This window comes from Colias eurytheme, chromosome 3 (assembly GCF_061535395.1).
Source record: "Colias eurytheme isolate Ceu_HAF_F1 chromosome 3, ilColEury1 Martin Lab GWU primary, whole genome shotgun sequence".
Lineage (NCBI taxonomy): Eukaryota > Metazoa > Arthropoda > Insecta > Lepidoptera > Pieridae > Colias > Colias eurytheme.
Genome location: NC_142982.1, coordinates 11439930 through 11464575, shown reverse-complemented (window position 1 = coordinate 11464575; position 24646 = coordinate 11439930). Strand labels below are relative to the sequence as shown.

Sequence of the window (24646 nt, the reverse complement as noted above, 5' to 3'; positions counted from 1 at the left end):
AAAATAATTACTTGATTCAATTACTCTAGCATATCATTAAATAACTTTCTGGGAAGATCTAACCAAATAATCAAATCGAAACAGTATCACGTACTATAACTACTTTATTTTTATCTCTACTGAGCGGAAGTATGTGGAATTAAATACTGTTTACGAACTGAATCCAACTATTTTTCTCCCTCCACTGGACCGATAAGTACGACCAGTTGTTTATATAGAATTCATGATTTCATGACAGCGAAGCGAAGGTTAGCCGTTAGACAGTTAGACAATCGCTCCGCTATCGCTACAACGCGATAATTGCGATGACGTTTTGGTTGTTACAAGAGATACATAGCTGAAATAGAAGGTAAGAATCAATTTGATAATCACCTAATTTAAATGGCATTTCAAGGCCAATAATAATTAATGAATTCGAAAAAAAATCTGACAGCTTGAAATAGGATTTTTTAAATTGGTAATTATATTTTCGGTGTACCTACCTAACTCATCTTATCTTCATTTTAAGGTTAACACTAATAATTATCATAGTGAAATCCACTATTTTATTTTAAAGATATTAGATTGGTGATCAGTCGAGATTAATGTTTGTTAAATTTGAGACTCAATTTTTTATTTCTACGTCATTAGCTCGTGAGATTGAACAGTCATACACAAATTATTATATTACTAAATTCAATAATAAAGACAACTAGTGATTGTAATAATTGGAATTCAAAGACGCGCATTAAATAAAGTACGTGCCTCCTGCCACACGAAAATTCACTGGAAGAAACCTTGAGTCATGATGACGGCTGTCTCTTCAGCTCCTTCCAACGGCCCCCAGGATGTTTACGACGCTAAAGGGGCAGCGGGGAAGGTAGGCGCGAGGCGCGGGGCAGTGGCGAGTGGCGGCGCAGGCGACGGCGACGGAGAGGCGCGGGAGAGGGGAACCGCGGCCCGACGGCCGGATGACACCACACATCATCAGCCTCGGCGAGGCGGGACGCACATCAACGCACATAGCTATTAATTAGAGACCGTCTGCGACATAATATAAGGTTTGTCATAATAGTATTAGTTTTATCGTCATTAAAATAATTATAACAACTAAATGAGTTTTTGTTCTTGGTCTAATCCGAGACAATGTTGTTTTCACAATATTAAATTACTTGAAATTTACGGAAGTGTTTTTGATTATTTCAGATGACACGTAATAGTGATAATGAGTCAGCATTCTATGTTGTTCAATTCATAGAACTGCCTTTTGAAGGAATTGATGATTACGTATGCGTGCCGTGCAATTGGATAATATTGCGCAAACAGACGAATGACAAGGCTGTAATTGTTGCTTATCCTAAAAACGAAGATCCTTTTGATACGAGAGATCGCGCGAAGAGGAAAGAGCGATTCAATGATGAGTGGAAATTTTATATGGCCGCTATCAAATATGAGTCAAGTGAGTTTAATTAAATGTATTGGTTAATAGATCGTGCGTTATATTATTGAAGTATATTCAGATTCAGAACATCTCATAAATTAAAACGATATTTTTTTTTCAGATTCTTACGATGATGCAGAATTTTGGATCGCTACGAGAAATGATTATGGACCTGTGGTTGAAGAAAAATCAAAAGTAACAGGTGAAAATCAAATTATTTTATCAGTGTTCACAATTGAATTTTCACTTATAATACCACAAGAGCTTCAAAATTAGCGAGTGATTTTTCCTGAAATACTTGACGACTTTATTTGTTTGCAGGGAACCTTGAGGGAAATGCCAGATAATTTTGAAGCTCGTGTGGTATTCGGGGGATTATTTTTCCGTCCCAAATGTCGGCCAATAATTTCACAATTGAATTCAACCTGTCAGTTTGACGTCAACTACCAGAGAAAATTTTCAAAAAATTATCAGTATAATACCATGTAGGTCGTATGTACCATGTACCACGTGACGTCGAATGGTGCAATTCTATTGGTCGATATTTGGGTCGGAAAAATAATCATTGTTATTACATTTTTCAATACTACCTTTTTTAAACTAGCTCTTACCCGCGGCTTCGCTCGCATGCTAGATGGCGTTGAAATAGCTAGATTTTGAGATTATTTGACAAACAATTTTTTTTATTATTCGTAAAAAATAAATTTCTGTCTAATAAATGACCGGAACGTCGCAGAAATAATAATGTAATTTTTATTATGATCCTAGCTAGCCCACATTCCTGATATTTAATTAATAATTATGGATGACAATATGAATAATATTTTCAAATAATAATAAGAATTTTTAATTTCAGATATACAACCAGAGCTTTCGATAAACAAGAAATTGCGCAGCGTCAATCAAAACCATTCGTCAGAATCCAATGATAATCTTCGGAAACCACTGCCCAGAATATCAATCAAGCGACCAGCAAAGTCAAAATCGAGTAAAGAAATCAATGAAAAATGGTTGAAACTAGATGAATCTGCTCAGTCATCCAGTGCGGTTGTTAATGACGCCAAAGTAGAGCCTCGATCTCCAAAAAGAAAACAACCGATTATCATCCAGGATATCCAATCAATGGAAAATTCTCACGCAGAAAAATCTGTCGTTTCTCATGCTGAAGAAAATACTGAACCAAGGTCTAAAACTCCACGTACTGATCAAACCGAACAAGCTTTAAGCTCACCCGTAAAAGACGTTGATAAACGTATTGAAGTCACCAATGTCGATGACAAAGATCACTCTCAACGTGTTAAAAAGCCCGAACATAATTATAACATGAGCCGAGCTAACTCTTCTAGCAACGCAACGGATGTGTCAATGCCAGCAACGCAACCTTCTACTGCAGATAAACAGAGCACTCAGCCGAATCAGTATAATCGTCAAGAATGTATTCCAGACAGAAGTTCACTATCAAACTTTCTACAACAGATTGAGAATGTTCGATCACTTGCAAATGTTGACGATCACAAAGTACCTGTTAATGAAGTTTCAAGTCAGAAAGTGTCTTCCGATTATGAGGGATTATGCTCACCCAAAATTATTGCTCATCTATACAGTCACATGAATGGGGGTCGATGTTTAGTACCAATTCAAAGACCGGTTGAAAGGACAATAGGTCCCATAATTGGAACGGAAAGGAATCCATTGAATCAAATCGATCCAAGGAATGTTTTTCAGAGTGTCAATAATGCTGCAGCTACTTCACAACAGCCTTCAAGCTTATCTCATAAGCCTCCTAGCTATATCCAACGATCAGATGGACATCAAAATTCAGTAGCGCATGAACAATATTATACGAACTCTTATCAAAATCAATATCTACCGACTAACCAAGATAACTTTCAACAAGAACTACTTCGGGGTTCTAAAGAGAGAAACACTTACGATCATCGACCTACATCTCGAACTATCAATATGAGGATTCCATTAATCAGACAAAATTCAGCACACCTTTCAAACTCGACGTATCAGACTCCCGAGGTTGCACAACAGAGACAGATGCAGCCAAACCATCTAAATTCACAGCAGCAACCGCAGAGACCTAAACTACGTATTGCCATCTCTATCAAGTCTAAAGATAGAAGTGAAGTGCTTTCTCTTCAAGGGGTCACAAAGAAAACGCCATCGCCTATTCTGACAAATTTTCGGAATTCATTACAGCAAGCAGTAACAACTAGTCATAATAACTTCCTTTCGAATAATCAACAACTTCAAGCAAGAATAAGTCCACAATCTACTGGAGATAACACTGAAGACTTAACAAACAGCCCGCAGAATGTCATAGCATCAGAAACAAGGGACAGACAAAACACAGAAATGCCTGGTTGCTCTATGTACCAACCATCCAGAATACAACATATAGCATCCCATGAAAACAGATATCAAAACCTATGCAAGCAGCAACAGTTAGTTCACCATTCTACTCAAACGAATTCAAAGAGAAAGCGAGTTCACTTCATTGATGACGCTACTAGGTTACCTGTGACCGGAAGTCATCTAAACGACATGGACAACGCGTGTCAAATAATAGAGTGCACGGTAGATGAAACTCTGTCACCATATCATGCAGTAACTTCAGATTCTGATGAAGTTACGGATCAGGAAGAAATCTCAGATATTGAGATGTCATCAGACGAAGCACCTGCTGAAACAACTAACAATGCTTACGGAACTGCAAATGATCCTGGGCGTAGTTCTGCAGATAGACCGACAGCTGCCCAAAACTCTACGGCAAGGAGCTGCCAGATGAATCCCAGAATTATTTTAGAGCAGCAAATGTTGGACAACTTTTCTACCCTCTTTACTCAAATGGGATCTACGTTCCGTCATACGACTGATATGTACAACACCTTACGAAGTTCCATCCTCGATACTGCCATGACATACGAAAAGTTATTGGGTTCTGTCGAAGAATTTAATACAGCGGGAAACACAGCTAACAATGCATCTCCTTCGAGCAACCCAGTACCAGATGTTCCACAGCCTTCTGAAGAAAGACACACTACAATAACAGCGAGTGCCAGTACTAGTAATAAAAATAAACATAGTAATGATGTTGCTAACAAAACGCCGAAAAAGAAACCCAGGAAGTTGTTCCGGTTCGTTCTACCACCGGAATATGACGCTCATGATTCAAGATGGACATTGAACTATCCAAAATATCTGCCAGGGCTCGTAGAACTTGTACCTGAAAGTCATATTTACGTTAGCTACGGAGACTTCAAATATTGTCAGCAAAAATCGAAAGATTGCCCATCATTAGCTCGACGATTATTAACAGAAGTCTTCAACAGAAATGCACTGAGTGTTTGTTCATCATTGAGTGAGACAGCGAAGGCTTCTAATAGTGTCGGTTCTAATATAAGGCCAGATTTAGATGACCATGCGTGTACGGTACTGTTGAATTTTGTTATAGAGCATGGACTCCAACGTGATTGGAATACTGATCTTAAACCTATCCTCGATATGATACACAGTAAGATGCAAGAGATTCGCTTCAAATATGGTATAATGGTTGAATGTTGATGACACAAATTGGGCCTACGACACTTTAGTACTGCTCGGACAACACCGACGACGTCAAGCACACGTTTTTCGAGTGCGAACGCTGGATCAAGCAACTTCAAGCAAGACTCTCAACCCTGCAAGTCTAGTGAACGACATGATACAAAGAGAAGAACACTGGACTTAAACCGCAGCTGACGCGTGGCGTTTTTCAATGAAAAAAATTTCAGAAAGACTGGAATTAAAGTGATGCTAACGCCGCTTAAACCCAGTCTTTCTTGGACTATGAAAATTTAAAAATGAAAATTCTACTTCATCGTTCGGTGTCTCAAAAAAATTTTTACCCTCGTCAAAAAAATAAAAGTAAAGACTTTTTAAGAATTTTAAGAATATTCGTATGTAAGTAAAGCTATTCAATAATTTTAAAAAATTATTAAGGCCTAAAATTAAGAAATTAGTGTAATTATAGCATTTAATAACATTGTTAAAATATGAATTCGGAATCACGGGTTAAACTTATTAAAGAAAATAATGATATAGCATTATATAGCTTACTATATATCGTATGATCGTTAATAGTTGTAATTTTCATTGTGTATGTTAAGTGGATTTACGAGATGTCAATAGTGTCATTCATACTCATAGTAACACAAAAGAGTTCACAAGCTCAATTGTATGAAAATAAAATAATTTTTTTTTGAATAAGTAATATGGTTTTATTGATGATTCGTCAGTGCTCATTGTAGTTCCAAGCATATTTACCTAATGCCAAAAAAATTTTAAACTGATCGATCACGTGTTCGATAGCGAGACGCTGATCATTCCACTTGTCGTCGATTTTAGTCATAAATAAAGCCCGTCCTTGTATGAACCAATACTAGACTCAAAATATTACTTTCTAAAATATGTAGTGACAAAACTATATGTACTCCTTGACCAAGGGCTTATTTTTCGTAGTTTTTATACAAATCTAACTTTTATATTGATCCTCACGATGGAACTTTTGAAAAAGTTTGCTATCTTTTGAACTGACTCATCAAACTGATTCAGAAAATACATATGATTCAAAAGCTGACTTATGAAAGTATTTATATTATATAAACATTGTATACATTTGAACGCGGTTTGTCATCACAAAAACCTCTATAATTCTCAAGGGTTTAAAAGAAAGTCGTTTATAAGTTATTAAAAAAAAACACATTTGAAAAAAATATTTTTTATCGTTTTTTGAGATTTTTCAAAATATACAGGTCCGAATCGGTCCAAAGTCAAAATCTAAGTTTAGTCAAGCCCTTTCAAATAGTGCCAACCGCGATGAAATCGGTTAAGCTTTTCAAAAGTTATAAAAAGATTACACACACACACACATTTAGCTTAGGCTTCACTTTAGTTCAATAAACCAAGTCGTTCGGACCAATGCAACAGTAACTACATGAGACCTAAAATTTGATTTATTTATAGAAATTTAGTGGATTTAATTTATTTTTATTATTATTTCTCTGTAAGTGATTGAACGCGCTAATCTCGGGAATCTCGGGAATCGGACCAGTAGGGTCCGATTTGAAAAATTATTTCCGTGTTAGATAGCCAATTTATCCAGGAAGGCTATAGGCACGCTGTAGGCTATATATTATCATCCAAGGCTATCGCTAAGACCAACAGGAGCGGAGCACTGCTGGCAAAACCGCGGGGCACAGCTAATATAAAATTAAAAGCTTATCAATTGTACAACATACATTCGAATCCAACGCCGTATATCAAGTAACGCAGACACATTGGCCGTTTTAATGAATTGCCAGCAACTTGTCCCAACGGTCAGCTCTGTTTTGATTTACTCGATAGCACGATAATGTTTGATGCGAATATAATCTGTAGATAAAGAGATTTCCCGTTAGATGAGCTGTATGTATAACATCGATGAAAATCGACGTTTTAACGACGTGAAATTCGGCGATTTTAAATAGAAACTTTGTAATTTAGTTTGTGTTGAATGTCTTGTTGATGGTCACAACATTAATTAATCCTATCCCATTGAGTTATAATATTTATGTAGAAAAAATTGGAAAAAATGTACTTAATATAGCTTAGATTAGCATTTCTCAATCATATAATATCATCAATAATTTCTATGACGATTTTAATATTTGTAAGTTTAATATTAAAAGTGATGTTAATTTTATTATATGAGAAACTTAGCCTTATCTTACACCTCGTTTAAAAGCCTATAACATAATATCGTAACTAATTATATGTTTTATTCTGCCTCGCATTGAAATTTCAAAATTCTAATGAGAATTTTCCTGTGACGAGAAGTTTCGAGAAAATTTTACTAAACTCGTCAAATTACCTACTTGTTTCAAAACACATACTGAAACTTTTGAATGGACTCAAATGCATATTAAAATAATCATAACTGTGAAGTTTGTTTATTTAGGTAAAATTTAAAAAAAAAATTCTACAATTTTTTTTTTAAATTTTATCTAAATAAACAAACTTCACAGTTATACCTACGTATCACCTATTTATTTTTAATATCAAAATATTCGAATCGGTATAAGTGAGATGTTTCATCACGTTTGGACCGTGGCTACGCCCACGTTTTCAAAGAAAAACAGTTACTTTCCGTTCCTGTGTGTTTGAGTTTGTTTGTTTGTTTGTGGGATTTCCGGGATAAATAGTAGCCGATGTCTTAATCTAGGTCTTCAGCTAGCTACATGCCAAATTTCATTGTAATTGGTTTAATAGTATTTGTGTGAAAGAGTAACATACATCCATCCATCCTCACAAACTTTCGCATTTATAATATTTTTATCTAAAACCTAATAATTATATTATACTAAAACCTTCCTCTTGAATCACTCTAGTACTCAGTAGAGATTTAAGCATACGAAGAGACATAGGGACAGAGAAAGCGACTTTGTTATACTATGTTGTGATTAAGTAGTAGGATAGTATAGTATAGATAAATTAAAACTATAGGTGTGTGGTATAAAACAGTTTACTAAAATCCACATCAAGAATCAAGAATGGGACAGCCAAGAGACAATTCGGAAGCGATTTCTCGGAACCCCAGGGATAAGATAGGACATGTCATTCCGTCATGTTCCGATGATTACCTACTTTGAATTATAATCTTGCAAAATAGTTTACGTTTATTTAATAATAAAAATTCCTGGAATTTTGGTACAATATTATTTAGATTTATAGCAAGTACAATATTGATGATCAGATTTGGTATCGTTGTGTGTATATAAGAATATATATATCTACATTAAGAAGAATTTCAGGGGTTAAGACCCTCCTTTATTCAAAAAGGCTAAAAAGAAGAGAACTAAAGTTACTGAGCAACAAAAATTTATTTAAGAAAGAAAGATTATTATTAATTAATAATTAATAATTTAACAATTTATATGCATCCTGTTCCCATCAGTGGAGGAAATCAACATAAGGAAACCGGTCATTGTAAGTACATATTAGGTTAATCCACTATTTGAAAAAGTATAATTGACCCAGATTTTTCTAGCATGATTAAATTCTCAAAAGAGGCAAGTGCATGTGCTCCCGATGTTAACAAATGAGGTCTGATAGTAATTATTAAATAGAGCTTTTTACTATAATACACGCTTTATCTACCAAGTGGTAAATAGTAAAAATATGTTATGACGTTTCAAAAGTCCTAGAAGTATAATTAAATAAATAAATATTCGAGTCTAAATAAGCAAATTAGTGTAAAACGTAGTGTAGAATTATACCAAGCAAAGCAAGATACTAAAGCTAGTCAATACAACAAAGCGTCATTATTGTGGACAGCTTGTTAGAGCTAGCGGTATCTAGCTTTGAGGGCACTCGTGCGAACAAACCGAATTCTTTCGTTTGCACTACATTTTTGTATAGAACTTGAATATTTTGTTTGAAACCATTTTTCATTTTGGTTGTAAAAATTATGAAAAATAGCAATGGAAACTTTTTTCTCTACTAGCTTTCCACGCGCGGCTTCGCCCACTTTACAAAAGTTAACAAATTTTATATTAAACATACCTCGGAGCCATTATATCTACTAAAAAAGCCCCTTTCAAAATCCGTTGCGTAGTTTTTAAGATTTAAGCCTATATTAATAGGGACGAACAGTCTGCGACAGCGTGTTTTGAACTATGTAGTGATGAATATAATTATTTATCCCGATGATTCGAAAACTATGCTTTACAAATTAAAAATCTTTAAAGAATAGAAAATATAAAAAGAACAATGCTTATTACAAGTAATAAAAAAACACATTCCATTTTCATGATTAATGTAAAAACTTTCCCCATACCATTGCAACAATTTAAGGAGTTACAATCTCATTTCAATCGTAATTCATACAAGAAAACCTCACAAAACTCGACCCACTAAATCTCCATTCTGTACATTAATATTTATGTACAAGGAAGTATTTAACAATACCAGATTTTACGCCCGCAGCGCCGCGAAACTCAACAGATCTGAATAAAGAACGGACAAAGGTTAAAAATTTAGGTTACCGCGTTTGTTATGAAACAAGAGTATAATAATAACAATCGGTTAAGTGTGAGTTGGATTCGCGACAAGGGTCCCGTACAAATAAGATAAAAGAAAACAAAATTGGTCACTCAGAGAATTTATTACCATACCAACCGCTTAAACATAAACATAAAATCATTACCACGTGCATCTGAACTGTCTGAACAATCACGGCTTGTGACAGGGCCGATGGATGGATAGACAGATGGTCAGCGAAGTCTTAGCCTTGCCACAGTAAAAAAATTGTACGAACAGTAGCCAAACTATCTACTAAACGTTCGAACGACGAGCGGTTGTGCGAAGTCTCTTCGATACGCATGTTTGTGTGAATAAGCGATTCGATTTGTATCGAGTTTCGGTAAACAGATACGTACGTCGTACAGTGGTAATAGGGTCCCGTGTTACCCTGTAGGTACTGATCCCTAATAGCAACTGGAGCGATGATTTACCGACCGACATTAGAGCGGGATGGCCCTAATTAAAAGTCGGGAATATCTAAGAACAATGCCTATTTGCGATCCATGTTTTATAATGTACTTGAGATAATTAGATTTTGGGTGTTGATAGGAAAATGTGTACTTTCTGTTTTATTTATAAACAAAATTACTTTCATCCAAAAACTGTTATTTTCTTGAAAATGGAGGAGACGATGAAAAGGTATGACGGCAAAATATTCTAACTGTGGAATTTAATAAAATTTATATAAGTAGTTTGTAGTTTATAAATTGTGTTTCCTAAAAAATATTTTAGATTACATAGCTAATCTGTCTTTTAAAATTTGGGTGTAATATGAATTTGAAAAAAATATAAATGATGTTAACCTCATTGAGTTATAAGTACTTTAATTATCATGTAAAATAAAACAGTCTATGATACTTTATTTTCATTGTACTCAGGATAGCAACAAAGAGAAAGAGAAAGCACCGTGCAAGCGAGACAGCACTACTCTGTAATGAATCAGGTCATATTTATTCATCACTAAAATTATAGTTTAAAATATTCGTACATTATTCAGCTAAAACATGCTTTAGTCCATTCGACCTAGAAACCGAGAGCTTTCTCGTTAGTGTTTTAATCCATACTAATATTATAAATGCGAAAATAACTCTGTCTGTCTGTCTGTTACTCAATCACGCCTTCACTACTTAACAAATTTGCATGAAATTTGGTATAGAGATATTTTGATACCCGAGAAAGGACATAGGCTACTTTTTATCCCGGGAAATAGGATAGGTTTTATCCCGGAACTATACGGGTATTTCTTTGACTGCGCGGGCGAAGCTGCGAGTGGAAAGCTAGTCTAGCATAAATAGAACATAATCTTAAATCAGAACCCTAATTGCGCTGGTCGCGTAGCCTTTCATACTTGAAAATTAATATATAACAATGGGTAAATTATTGGCCTAGATACGAATAAATCGGATATGCTGTTTTTATTTCGTGGTATATTATATCAGGCAGAGCTGCAAAATTATGTGTGTACAAAAGAGGTATATTTTGCAGGTGAAATACATTCTATTACGGTTTTGTGGAATCTATATAATAAATATCTATAGATTGGTTGTTTATCAAATAAAATTGATTTAATAATGTTTAGCTAACTAAACAGATAAATCTATACTAATATTATAAAGAGGAAAGGTTTGTAATTATGTATGTATGTATGTATGGTTTTCACGCATATACTACTGAACCGATTACAATGAAATTTAGCACACATATAGAGGGTAACTTGGATTAACACATAGGAGAGGTTTTATCCCGGAAATCCCACGGGAATGGGAACTATGCGGGTTTTCCTTTGAAAACGCGGGCGAAGCCGCAGGCGGAAATCTAGTAATTAATAAGTCTTTACCAACAATCCAAGTAATCTTACGGGAACGGGAACTATGCGGGTTTTCCTTTACAACGCGGGCAAAGCCGAGGGTGGAAAGTAGTTTATAGAGGAGAATCAATTTGGGAATAATCAATCAAACATTTTACTCGGTTTCTATCACGAAATAATCTTACAGTCAACTTTATCTAAGAACGAACACTCACGAAAAGTTCAAATAAACTTAGGTTTAGTATTTAGGGCGCATCTAGCCGAAACATTTACTATTACACTGATTGTTCCGTTTTATTTACCTCGAGTCATGAACGTGGAAGCTTGGAACTTGATTGTGGAACAAACGTGCGCGATAAAATTGATTGCAGAAGTTGTATTTATTTTTGAGTTGTAGTATGAATTTTGAGCGGTTCTTATTTAGTTTGGTATCTAATAAGGTCATCGTGAGCCTCTTTGATATTTTTTGTAACAATATGTTATACTGTTCATAAAATAGTGGTAAAGCATCAGTTCATCATAAACGCTGACAATTATTGAAAAAATACATTAGTGGGAGATTAGCTTGTATATGTGTATAAAATATAGAGCTACTAGCGGTCCGCCCCGGCTTCGCCCGTGGTACATATGAAAAATAGATGTTGGCCGATTCTCAGACTTACCCGATATGCACAGAAAATTTCATGATAATCGGTCCACCCGTTTCGGAGGAGTATGCAGACTAACATTGTGACACGAGAATTTTATATATAAGAAGATTATCTATTTTAACACTCTATCGTGCTACACCTGCAACGGTAAAATAAAAAGAAATGTTAAATAATATAATTTTTTTATAGTTAAGTAAGTTAAGCGGGTAAGCGAGCAGGCAGGTCAGCTGATGGAAAGTGATGCCCGCCGCCCATAAGTATTCGCGTTGTAAGGGGCACCGCGAATGTGTTGCCGGCCTTTAAGAAATTTATATGCCCTTGATATATATCAAACAAACACACACTACAATGTAAATAGAACTTATTTTTTTATACATTAAACTGATTACCGAAATAAATATAAGACCAATACAGAGAGAAACCGCACGCGGAGGCCTTGAAACAGTAATTAGAGGCAATTCCATAGCTGGATATTTTAGGGTAACATTAAAAATGAACCTCTGGTTCACCGTCCATTTAACAAAACAATTATTTATGGACCAAATGTTCTTTAAGGGAGCATTTCGGGTGCTTTATCTTTGAGTAATTAGCCGGAGTGTATAGGCTTGGGAATTTTATGTTGTTCGTTCCGTTAGTTGGGGAATTCATTTATTAGACGGTTTAGGACTAGGCCAAATTTCGAAGCAGTAAAGTGGAGAATTTATCCATCTAGTAAATTAGTAAATAATCTGTAATCATAGAAGGTGAGGAGTATATCATAGGAGAGTGACGCGTGAGCGTAGAACCGAGGGGTCCTGGGTTCAATTCCCGGTGGAGTCGAAGAAAAAAAAAGTGTCTCGGTCTGGCAGGACACAGAAGGCTGATCACCTACTTGTCCCTAAAGAAAATCGATCAGTGAAACAGATGTATGAATAATGTATTTGGCCCTTACCCCACTTGGGGACACGGGACTTCACTAATATCATAGAAGGTATATAATGAATCGGAGAGACTATTTATAACCCAAAATTTTCATATCAACATTTTTAACCCAGAATTACAGTACTGAGTACAATGGAGATATCTTCATTTTATGACATAAAAGACATGACTTCTTTATAATTTAGATCATCTTTATATTTACGTAGCCTCAAACTCAAAGCTTCTTCTGTTAAATCGGTAATTCATAGATTAAATTTCCTTAACTACCAGGTTGCCTGGCAGAGATTGCTGTGTAGCAATAAGGCCTATTGTGCAAAATTTTTGTACCTCATTAATTTGTACCACATTTCCTACATTGTTTTGTACAATGAAGTGTTATAAATAAATAAATGTTTTGTACAATGAAGTGTTATAAATAAATAAATAAATAAATTAAATTAAATTAAAGAACTTAACAGCACGACAATATCTCATATTATTTCAAACCATAAAACCGCATGCATTATAGCGTGAGAGCAGCTTTAAGCATTGTCCACTTCAGGATACCGCAAATATGCAGCAAAACCATTAGCCATTAACATTTTACTCATTCACACGGATTTTACTCAAGAATAGATCTTTCTGTTGATAAAAGATTTTTTTTAATTGGTTCTGTAGTTATTGAGTTAAATAATTACAAACCAAAATCGTATCTGTCCTGTTTATTTGGTCGTCGTATCAGCCGTGGGACGTTCACTGCTGGACAATGGCCTCTCTCTGGGATTACCACTACGACCAGTCACCAGTTTATTTAATTAGCAAATACGTTTTCATAAACATATATGTGAGATAATTATAACAGTAGTTGTGGCTATACCTTCCTATTACAATATACTCTATGGTGTACAACATAATGTCAATATTGAATTGATATGAAATGCATGGGGTTACGGGCCATGCTATGGTTTATATTCCTTGAGTCAGTAGCTCGATGTCGATGATATAGTATCGGTACTACCATCGACCGCGCAAGGTGTGCGCACTGAGTCATTATTTCATATTATTTCACATATCTACCTAATTATAATTAATTATGGAGAGTTATTTAAATTCTCCGACATATAATAATACTTTCAAACTTCCACTTAACATATCACATGTAAACGCATAAGCCTTAAAATTAATCCATATAAAAATCGCATACAAAAGTACCTTCATTAATAACATAACCAAAGCGTAAGCAATCATTACATTCTACTTCAAAGAATCAAATTACACTCCATACAATGATATTCAACATCACAATAAAAGAAAAGCTGCGGAGATTATGTACCTTTTTCGAGCCCATTTAAAACAATTACAAGACCCTTACCTAACCTTAGAGGTTTATGTTACATGAAATTGAAACCGTTTGGGTAAAAAATTACGTGATTATGGGTTATATTGTGATAATAATGTATCATCTTTCTTTTTAGATCTATATATTTATATATAAAATTCTCTGTTTGTAACTAAACTCCTCCGAAATGGAGGAGGTTTTTTGTGTATCCGGTAAGTTTTAGAATAGGTCGTAAAATATGTTTTATACCCCTAAGTGATAAGGATATCCTGGCAGAACAACGTTCGTCGAATCATCGAATAAAATACAAAATTGTAATACACGGTAGGTACTCATATACCTAAGAGAAGTAAGACAACTAAATATAAACTTATGTACTTACCTACTCACCTGCTATACGTATACTAGTACATACTTTATTTGTCATACTAGTTATATGTGTTTCAAATAAAATGTCTTGCGTTGCTGTAAAATTGTTACTTTGTAAAAAGCCAACTAATTCTATGGTTAAAAAAATATAACCACAGAGACTAATATCTATATAATTATATAAAACTCAAAGGCGACTGATATAGTGATCTATCAACGCACAGCCCAAACCACTGGACGGATCGGGCTGAAATTTGGCATGCAGGTAGATGTTAGGACGGAGGCGTCCCATAAGAAAGGATTTTGATCAATTCTACCTCCAAGGGGATAAAATGGGGGATGAAAATTTGTATCATGTTTATTTATCTTTTCCACGCAGGCGAAGCTGCGGGTAACAGCTAGTAAATAATAAAAGTCTACGACCTCTTTCACAACACTTTCAATAATTTCAACTTACCATAATATTTTTAAATCCATACAGTTCAAAGCTCCTGGGACTGGAGCGGAATAAAAATATTATCTTTGAATAGCAGGCATTGACACGTCTAAAAATTGCTTTTCTCTGTTTGCTTGAAGCATCGGGGAACCAGGTTTAAAGTCAATTCCACATATTATAGCTAAGATATCTTCCTGTCAATATATTAATATTTAAAATAGCTAGCTTTTGCGCACAGCTTCGCTTATGTTCAATTTATAATCCAGATGAACATTGAACATCCACAAAAATATGTTAAAATACAATCCTTACTAATATTATAAATGCGAAAGTAACTCTGTCTGTCTGTCTGTTACTCAATCACGCCTGAACTACTGAACCAATTTGCACGAAATTTGGTATGGAGATATTTTGATACCCGAGAAAGGATATAGGCTACCTTTTATTGCGAAATATGTACCACGGGCGAAGCCGGGGCGGACCACTAGTATATAATAATTATAGCCAGATAAGTACATAAGTTACTTTTTTGGGTTTTATACAAGCGAAGCCGAAGCGAAGGTTGTAGGTAATTTCTGAAACTAATCATTATACGTTTCTAATTATGTCGTTTATTAATTCTTAATTTTATTATTCACCATTTATTTAACTATTTTAGCTTCAGCGGTCGTAATAAAGCAATCACAATATTTTATACTTTCTTTAAATTGAATTCTCAATTAATTTATCTACACTAATATTATAAAGAGGAAAACTTTGTTTGTTTGTTTGATTGTAATGAATAGGCTCATAAACTACTAGACCGATTTTAAAACTTCTTTCACCATTCGAAAGCTACATTATCCACGAGTAATATAGGCTATATATTATCACGCTAAGGCCAACAGGAGCGGAGCCACGCGGGTGAAACCGCGCGGCACAGCTAGTATTTGAATAAAGATGCAATCATATGCATGATAAACAAGGGAGATATTCTTATTCATCACATATTCACATAGACAACAGAGAAACACCTGTCCACAGCAATGATAAACATAAAACCATACGCACGATCCATTAATATTCACTATCTTGGTTTTAGCGGTTGGAATAATAATTATAGGAATTATTAATGGCCCTCGAATATGCATCTGATTAACGAGCTACTCGTAACATTACATGCACTTAACTGTTAGGGTGCTTTTCCACTAGAGATATGCTATGCTATATTGCTGTGGATGCGTTTGTTATCCACGAATCAAAGTATACATTAATGTACATAGCGTAGCACTAGAAACGATCTCAGATAAGATATGTTTTTTATATGATGCGTGCTATAGGTGCGTGCTATGGGTGCGTGCTATGGATGCGTGCTATAGGTGCGTGCTATGGGTGCGTGCTATAGATGCGTGCTATGGATGCGTGCTGTGGGTGCGTGCTGTGGGTGCGTGCTATGGATGCGTGCTATGGATGTGTGCTATGGATGTGTGCTATGGATGCGTGCTGTGGGTGCGTGCTATGGATGCGTGCTATGGATGCGTGCTATGGATGCGTGCTGTGGGTGCGTGCTATGTGCAGAACGGACCCTACTTACTATCTATACATCGCATAGCTCGAACTGCATTTTGCAGCAGCGATTCTTTATAGTGCTTCTTACTCGCACCGCTACATAGCTTAAAATCAGTCACATAGTTTCATGACATAGCTATAACATTTTCGTAGCATAGCTGCTGTATAGCACATCTCTGGTGTAAAAGTACCCTTAACGTATGTACGATTATGTTGTAATTAGTGACTTAATTATGGTTTAATTTTGTTAGTCCATACCTAATGCTAAATGGTGTTTTAAAAGGGATATAAATTATTTAGATGTTTGTGAATTTTGATGAATTTATTCACGCGACGGTGGTCTGTGGTTGTCGTTTGGTTTAAATAAATGTTATGATAGAGTAAGATTAAACATAAAAGTACAGTGTGCAATTCTAAAAATATAAAAAAGACGGGTTGCACTCCGGGAGTGCCGGCAGAAGAGAAAACGCGCGTAGTAGAGAAGGGATAGCTGTCTACTCTCCATCCGTCTTACGCTTTTTCGATCAGGTCACCTGTCCTGACGCGAGTTTAAGATTTTATACCCATTACAGAAAAAGTGCTCAACGCCGCTAAAGAAGTTTTCACTTCAATAATAATATTATGGTGGTCAAATTTGTCATTCAGCATTGTCCGCAATGGATGATGTCGGAAAGTATTAGGCTCATTACTCTGTAGTGAAAACATTTCGCTTGCGCGAATCAGAGCAAGGTTTCACTACAATCTTATATATATATTATAATTTTTATATATAAAATTCTCGTGTCACAATGTTAGTCTGCATACTCCTCCGAAACGGGTGGACCGATTCTCATGAAATTTTCTGTGCATATCGGGTAAGTCTGAGAATCGGCCAACATCTATTTTTCATATGTACCACGGGCGAAGCCGGGGCGGACCGCTAGTTATTTCTACACATTTGAAATTTTCAAAGAATAGAAAAAGTCAAATTTAATTTTTTGATTATCATTCTTAAATATTCCAAAAATAAAAATATCATAAAAAAGTAGGTATTTGCATACATTTTAATAACTTTTCTATCTCGTATTTTATTGCATGAATCACAAGAACCACGTGACCTCAACGGTTTTATTAAGAACACAATACAAAAGCACGTGTGGTCAGTAAATCAGTTAGGTATTGCAAGCGATCCCAATTTTCCGCTTTATTGGGGAGAAAGGGCCGAATTATATCTTATTCCAATATTGGTTCCCTCGTATTGGTTCATAATTCTATATTATCTATGTGACTTGAGGATTCTATAAGTGTTATAACTCTATGGTGTAATTACTTTTTGTAAAATTTTTGGTGTTGAACATTTTTGACAACCGTATATTAGCTTCACCTGTACCTATGTTTGTTCGTTACCCTTTAGATTCGTTTTAGACCCATTTTAAACGAACTGATTAAGTCATTATTTTAAGTTTATATTTGTTGAACATTTTTATTCAACACTAATATATCAGCTTACTATTCAAACATTAATACACATAAATTTTAAAAATAATTTGACATCATCATCCAAATCTGTAAAGAAGTGGATGCACAATGTATCTACCTAATCTATACTAATATAATAAAGAGGAAAGGTTTGTATGTATGTATGGTTTTCACGCATAAACTACTGGACCGATTTTGATGAAATTTGGCACAGATAATCTTTAGACCCTGAGAAAGAATATAGGCTACCTTTTATTGCGAAATATGTACCACGGGCGAAGCCGGGGCGGACCGCTAGTAAAATATATTCTCTATAAAATGCAAGTTTAAAAATCACAAAATTGCAAACATAACTCAATACGGTGGCTTTACATCAATTTCTTAAAAGGCGATCCGATTTTCCGTTAATTGGGACAGACAATTATCCCTGAATTTTGTTTGAAATCTGATATTTTATTTACGTTCATAAAAGCTTTTAGTTTAAACTGTACGTCTCAATGGTTAATAAAGTGAAATTTTAACAGCTAAATTTGAAGCAATTTACTTTATTATTTTGTTGAATGAATTGATTCGGAATGTCAAATATTTACTATTTCATTATCTTATCTTACTAATATTATAAATGCGAAAGTTTGTGAGGATGTGTGTGTGTGTGTGACGTGTATGTTTGTTACTCTTTCACACAAACACTACTGAACCGATTACAATGAAATTTAGCATACATATTATAGAGGGTAACTTCGATTAACACATAGGATAGGTGTTATCCCGGAAATCCCACGGGAACGGGAACTATGCGGGTTTTTCTTAGAAAACGCGAAAGCTCTTTCATTTGATACCCCACACGGCATGTTTTGGAAATTTTTATTTTTTTCTTTGTATGCCATATTTGATTACCGGGGTGGGGAGAGGGGGACCACAAAACTGGCTGGCAACATCTGTCTATAGGATATCTGGGATCTATACAATATATATCAGAAGTCAGATTTAGGTCCGCTATTTTTGCAAACGAACATCTCCTTGGAGCCTGCTCTATTTTGAACTTTATTCACTTACCAGAGATCGATGAATACAATAATCTCATGAGTTTAAGCGTGCTTTTTTACATTATTAATTATTAGTTAAAATACAACTTGTTCTAGTCCTTGACATAACATGATATACTAATTAATACTAGTATTCATATTTGGGACCTTTGACATACACGGTCAAATCTGCGAAAAACTAGTAAGTACGTGTATAAACAAATAATATTATGTTCCCAAAGTATTGACCTTCACTAAAAGGCACTAAAATCGTCACGTAAATCGTAAACTTAGGTTAGGTGTTGTAAAACGTAGCGCACGTGCGGTTTCGCTCGTTTAAAGATAGATGCTGAGTAATTCTTGAGTGCTAAAGAATTCCGGGTAACATGATAGTGGCAAATGGCAATATTAAATCGACGCAAATGATCAATAATTTTCAATGTTTCAATGTTCTGAAGAAGCGTCTTTAACATATATAGAAAAATACATAGCATTGTTACATTAGTTATTTGATTCGAGCGGGTTGTACTGCGGCAAAAAAGGAATCGTCACTCAGGAATAACCTTTTATTTTACTGGTGTAGGCATTTACATAATTGCTTAAATCCTTTTCAAAACTGACCAGTTTGAATCAAACCTTGAACTTCAATCTTTACTCTACCAAAATATAATCTTCTTATATATAAAATTCTCGTGTCACAATGTTAGTCTGCATACTCCTCCGAAACGGGTGGACCGATTCTCATGAAATTTTCTGTACATATCGGGTAAGTCTGAGAATCGGCCAACATCTATTTTTCATATGTACCACGGGCGAAGCCGGGGCGGACCGCTAGTAAGTTATAAATTTCACCATTGTCATTTAATAAAAATAATTTTGCCAGAATAAATTAATAATACCTATATAAAATACATTTAACTTCCTTTATTTGTGACACGTGTAATAAAATTAATGGTGTTTCCAATTGAATAGAGATCATCACCTTTTTCTCATAAATCCTGGTCACTTCCTTAAAATATAAGATAATAAAGACTTTCTATACTACACAATAGTTCACTTCCAGAAACTCACAAAGCCAAAACGTCAAAAGGTATTAAGGGTTAAGAGATGATACAGTATAGTGGATAAAACACGGTTTCTTGTGAAAATATAATGGCCTTGTGTTTATTTATAACACATTTTATTTGTTTTACTAGTCTAAATTCGGTATTTATTGTTTTTCAATATTCTACACTCTCTTTTTTATATGCTCCAGGAGCTTGAAAAATTTAATGTTTTATTTCTTTTTATATTTATTAGTTGGTGGTATAAACATAATAAAACTATTAAATACACGCTTCCGCTTTACCTACTTCTAATTACTTCAGTCTTCAAGACGCTACTTGATTTCCACCTGGAATTGAATATAATCTCATTAAGATTTGTTACTAAATCCAAGCGCTCTCCAGGTTTTTGCGTTCTATTCTATTTATGTCAGTTTTGTTGTCTTTATCAATAGTAAAATTTATATAGCTTAACTAGCGGTCCGCCCCGGCTTCGCCCGTGGTACATGTTTACGTTTTCTCTACATAAGAACCATCCTCGTACTTCAAGGAATATAATAAAAAAAGAATTATCGAAATCGGTTCAGCCGTTCTCGAGTTATGCGCTTACCAACACATTTTGCGATTCATTTTTATAGTATAAAGATGTTAGTAACCTTACTGTCTCTTCGTCAAAAAGTCGTGTACTTTCTACTTACTAGCAAAGATTTTAACACAATTTTCTGATCTCACAAAGAGCACCACTAGATAGCACTCCCACGAAAAAAGACTAAATTAAGACCGAAACTTTCAACGTACTAGCACAGAGTGATAGTACCACTTTTAATCTTAAAAAGAGTGCCCCTAGATCGCACTCGCAAAGTAATGTAACAATTAAACTGGACATCACTATTCTCACAGAAGTCACAGTGCTGATTTTCAGCGGCGTTGACTTTCACTTACACAAAGGTCAAAGTGGGTTATTGTCAGTAATGTCCGTTCACTCGTTCAGTTCGTTCACGGTTCAGCGTTCTCAGTTCGTTTGGTCACGACTAGCCTCTTCATAGACTCGAAAACACACGTTTTTTTGACTATTGTTAGGAGAACGGTTTCTGTGTAATGGATGCTTCTAGTTGTACTTAATTGAAATTTAAAAATGATTTTATTATATGTAACTCATAGTCTGTGGCTGGTAAAATAAGGAAGAATTGTCGTGATCTGAAAATGTGGGAATAACTGAAAATTTTCAGTGTTCTTAACACTTCACATTTCAAAATTTTTAAAATTAAATAACAATACCTTATTTGATCGATTTTTGAATACGTAAATTTCCGATGGTCTATTAGATTAGAATTTTCACATAAATATTTTTTTTGCGACGAAGCAAAACAAATCTATTACTTCACATGGATAAGTGAATACTAGACAGCACCAGATGGCTAATGATCGATTAACTGGCTGACCCCAATCGTGTTCAGCCATTTGTCTCTGCGTGTGACAAGTTGTGCTTGATGACTGTATATTGATTGCTAACATAGTCAAATAGTATAGGCATCCTAAGTCAGCGCGCGATGTATACCACACATTATTTTTCTTCTGCTTGAATGACACTTCCAGATCCCATCGATGGATCCTGCAACAGTCAAGTTGTAAACAGAATATTATGTTCGGAATATTTGTCAAACATTAATTATGAATATTTCTCGAAACAAACAAAATATGTGAATTCAATACAACAACACTATAAACTCTAAAAGAATAGAAAATTGATATCCCAAGTACGCCAGCATTAAACTTAAGCTTAAGAAACTTCAATATCCCACAATATGAAACCCATTCGGTTAGTTTTAATACGGTTATGTTTAACTTCGCGAAATAACTTTTTACTTTGTTTCGCGAACGACAAACATAATCCATGGGAAAGCCTCGCTACGTCAGATTATGAACACCCTGTTACACCGTATCCAATTTTGAATTAAATTATTTTATGGTATACTTAACATTTTTTAATTTATCTTAATTGGCCACCCGAATTGTGTTTTCAATAGGCTCCAGAAATGAATATGACACTTTGTGTCTTTTAAACGGAAAAAAATGTTATTCAATTCACATTATAATATAAAGAAGAATGTAGAAGGCAAGTTGATTTACTAATTGATCAGTGAAACAAATGTTAAATACATCTGCCCTGTACCCTAAAAGAAGACACTCAGGACTTTTAATTGATATAATCTACATAATATTAACACAGATATATTTATTTCATTGCATTTCCCTTTCCCATCTCGAGAAAATATTTCCATAATGATTTTTATAACGTAGTAACGACGAAAACATTTAGTACCTGCTGTAACGGTGTAATAGACAGCTTTTAATCTCGTCGTGTCTAGATATTAATACCGTGTTGGTCGCAGAGCCTATCGCAAATTGCCACGTTTTCTATATTTCGATATAAAAGAGAAACTAATAGCTTCTGTAACTGAGTCCATCTGTTAATACATTATTGAGAAATATTTATTTCGCTCAGCTTTCTAGTTATACCTTTAGGAATTACTTTATGTTAGGAAAATTCCATTTTGATCTGAGGAAAATTCCGTTAATATTTTGTGAGTTTTACCATATATAATTTGTAGAACAGATATTATACAAAGAAAATAATTCTTACATTTAAAATAAGCATCAAGCGGCTTTATCGCTATATCAAAATCTCTTCCAGGCAACTGTTGTTTATTTTTATCTATTATTAATTTATTTCCGAGGATCATAAATAGTTAATATCGTCTACTTACGAGCATAATATGAATATACTGGTACAGTAACTACATGATGAACTAATTAATTGTGTTGTAATTAGCAAACAACATTCAATTAACCTTAATCATATTGATGTAATGAATGTATTACCTAAAATATAAATCATAATATAAATGTATTTCGTTAAAAACTCAATAACATTTTTAACTGTATCACTTGATGGAAATGTAATTACAAAAACGAAGTTCATTCAAAGATTATTACCTACTAGCTTTCCTCCCGCGGCTTCGCCCGCGCAGTCAAAGAAAAACCCGCATAGTTCCCGTTCCCGTAGGATTTCCGGGATTGCGTCATTTTCCCGGAATAAAAAGTAGCCTATGTCCTTTCTCGGGTATCAAAATATCTCCATACCAAATTTCATGAAAATTGTTCCAGTAGTTTAGGCGTGATTGAGTAACAGACAGACAGACAGAGTTACTTTCGCATTTATAATATTAGTATGGATTAGTTTCTTCTTAGCAGTAATCATCTCCAACTAATCTATACGGTACGGTATACTAAAGGTTTGTTTGTTTGCATAGGAACCACGGGTCTAATTTGAAAATTTTTTACACTATTAAATAATCAATTTATCGGGCGGGTAAAACCCTGGAGCCTAGCAGTAAGTAGGTTATACTAGAAAAAATACCAATATTAGACCATCAGATACAAAAATAATATTCATAAGAGACATGCAGTAGAAACATAGATGGATGATGATGACGTATGTTATTTTGAAAAATTAATATCATTTGCTGCAGAAAATTCTCAAGTAAATGAAAAAGATGACGAATTAAACACAGTTTTCCAGAGGCCCAAGTTTAAATACTTAAGAACCATTATCTCAAAGACATCCGCCTGTGTCCGCACTTTGTATGTTAATATAGGGCTTGCAAGAAACATTGTGTTTTGTCAAAACTCTTATAAAAGGTTTTGGGCACAATGGGCTATATTTATAAGCTGTAGATCAAACGTTCTCGACTTCTCTAGTTAAATACCCTAAAGATCCTTAAAGTAAATGTTTTCTCACAACAAATTTGTTTCAAATACCTTATTAAAGAGTTATATACAACGAATCAGAAAAATAGAGTCGTTTTCTGTTAGTACCGCTAACAGAAAACGACCGCCTCCCTGGTACAGTGGTTGACGCGTGAGCGTAGCACCGTGAGGTCCTAGGTTTGATTCCCGGTGGAGACGAAGAAAAAAAAATGTCACGGTCTGGTAGGACACAGAAGGCTGACCACCTACATGTTACTAAAGAAAATCGATCAGTGAAACAGATGTATAGGTAATGCATCTGCCCCTTACCCCACATGGGACTTCACTTTACTAACAGAAAAAAAAATGAAATCATAATCACGTACAGAGATATTATGCTGTAAACACACCTTCAACAGACGGAATGCGATTGAACTATTATAGGAATTAAGAAGACAGTATGTAAAAAAAAACAACTTTATGTAGGGCCGAAACCACAACCCATATAAGTAATAATAGTTAAAAAAAAACTAAATAACACGCTTTTTTATAGAAAACCGAACTAAAAAATAGAAAATTTTTATCAAATTAGTGTATTGTCATCGGTCCTCAATAAATCTACAAAGTTTGAACGAAATCTGGCCGTTTAAAGTGGGTCAAAATCGCGCCCAAAGAAGTCGGTTACAAACATACAGGTGAAGCTAATATAAAGCGTGTAAAAAGAAAAAGATTTGTGAAAAAGCGTCGACCATATTAGCCACAAGGGTATCCTTGTCTCCTGATGGTCATATT

General features: G+C 34.7%; 1 protein-coding gene across 3 annotated transcripts; it reads left to right on the top strand.

Moving 5' to 3' along the window:
• The first annotated feature begins 255 nt into the window (after positions 1-255).
• On the top strand, positions 256-5677 carry LOC149909993 (uncharacterized). Of its 3 annotated transcripts, none has more exons than XM_090120098.1 (5): positions 256-349; positions 807-1040; positions 1186-1438; positions 1542-1622; positions 2277-5677. In XM_090120098.1, exons 3-5 carry the CDS (start codon positions 1186-1188, stop codon positions 4991-4993), a joined length of 3051 nt encoding a protein of 1016 aa, XP_089976224.1. In that variant the 5' UTR covers positions 256-349; positions 807-1040; the 3' UTR covers positions 4994-5677. The 3 variants fall into 3 exon arrangements, with proteins under 3 accessions (XP_089976224.1, XP_089976225.1, XP_089976226.1); XM_090120099.1 differs by having other exon boundaries at positions 270-349; positions 721-1040; XM_090120100.1 differs by having other exon boundaries at positions 274-349; positions 827-1040.
• Positions 5678-24646: the final 18969 nt, after the last annotated feature.

Coding starts and splice junctions, on each gene's coding strand:
- LOC149909993 (XM_090120098.1), top strand. CDS start 1,186: ATGACACGTAATAGTGATAATGAGTCAGCATTCTATGTTGTTCAATTC. Junction 1,439..1,541: donor CGCTATCAAATATGAGTCAA/GTGAGTTTAATT, acceptor TTTTTTTTTCAG/ATTCTTACGATGATGCAGAA. Junction 1,623..2,276: donor AGAAAAATCAAAAGTAACAG/GTGAAAATCAAA, acceptor TTTTAATTTCAG/ATATACAACCAGAGCTTTCG.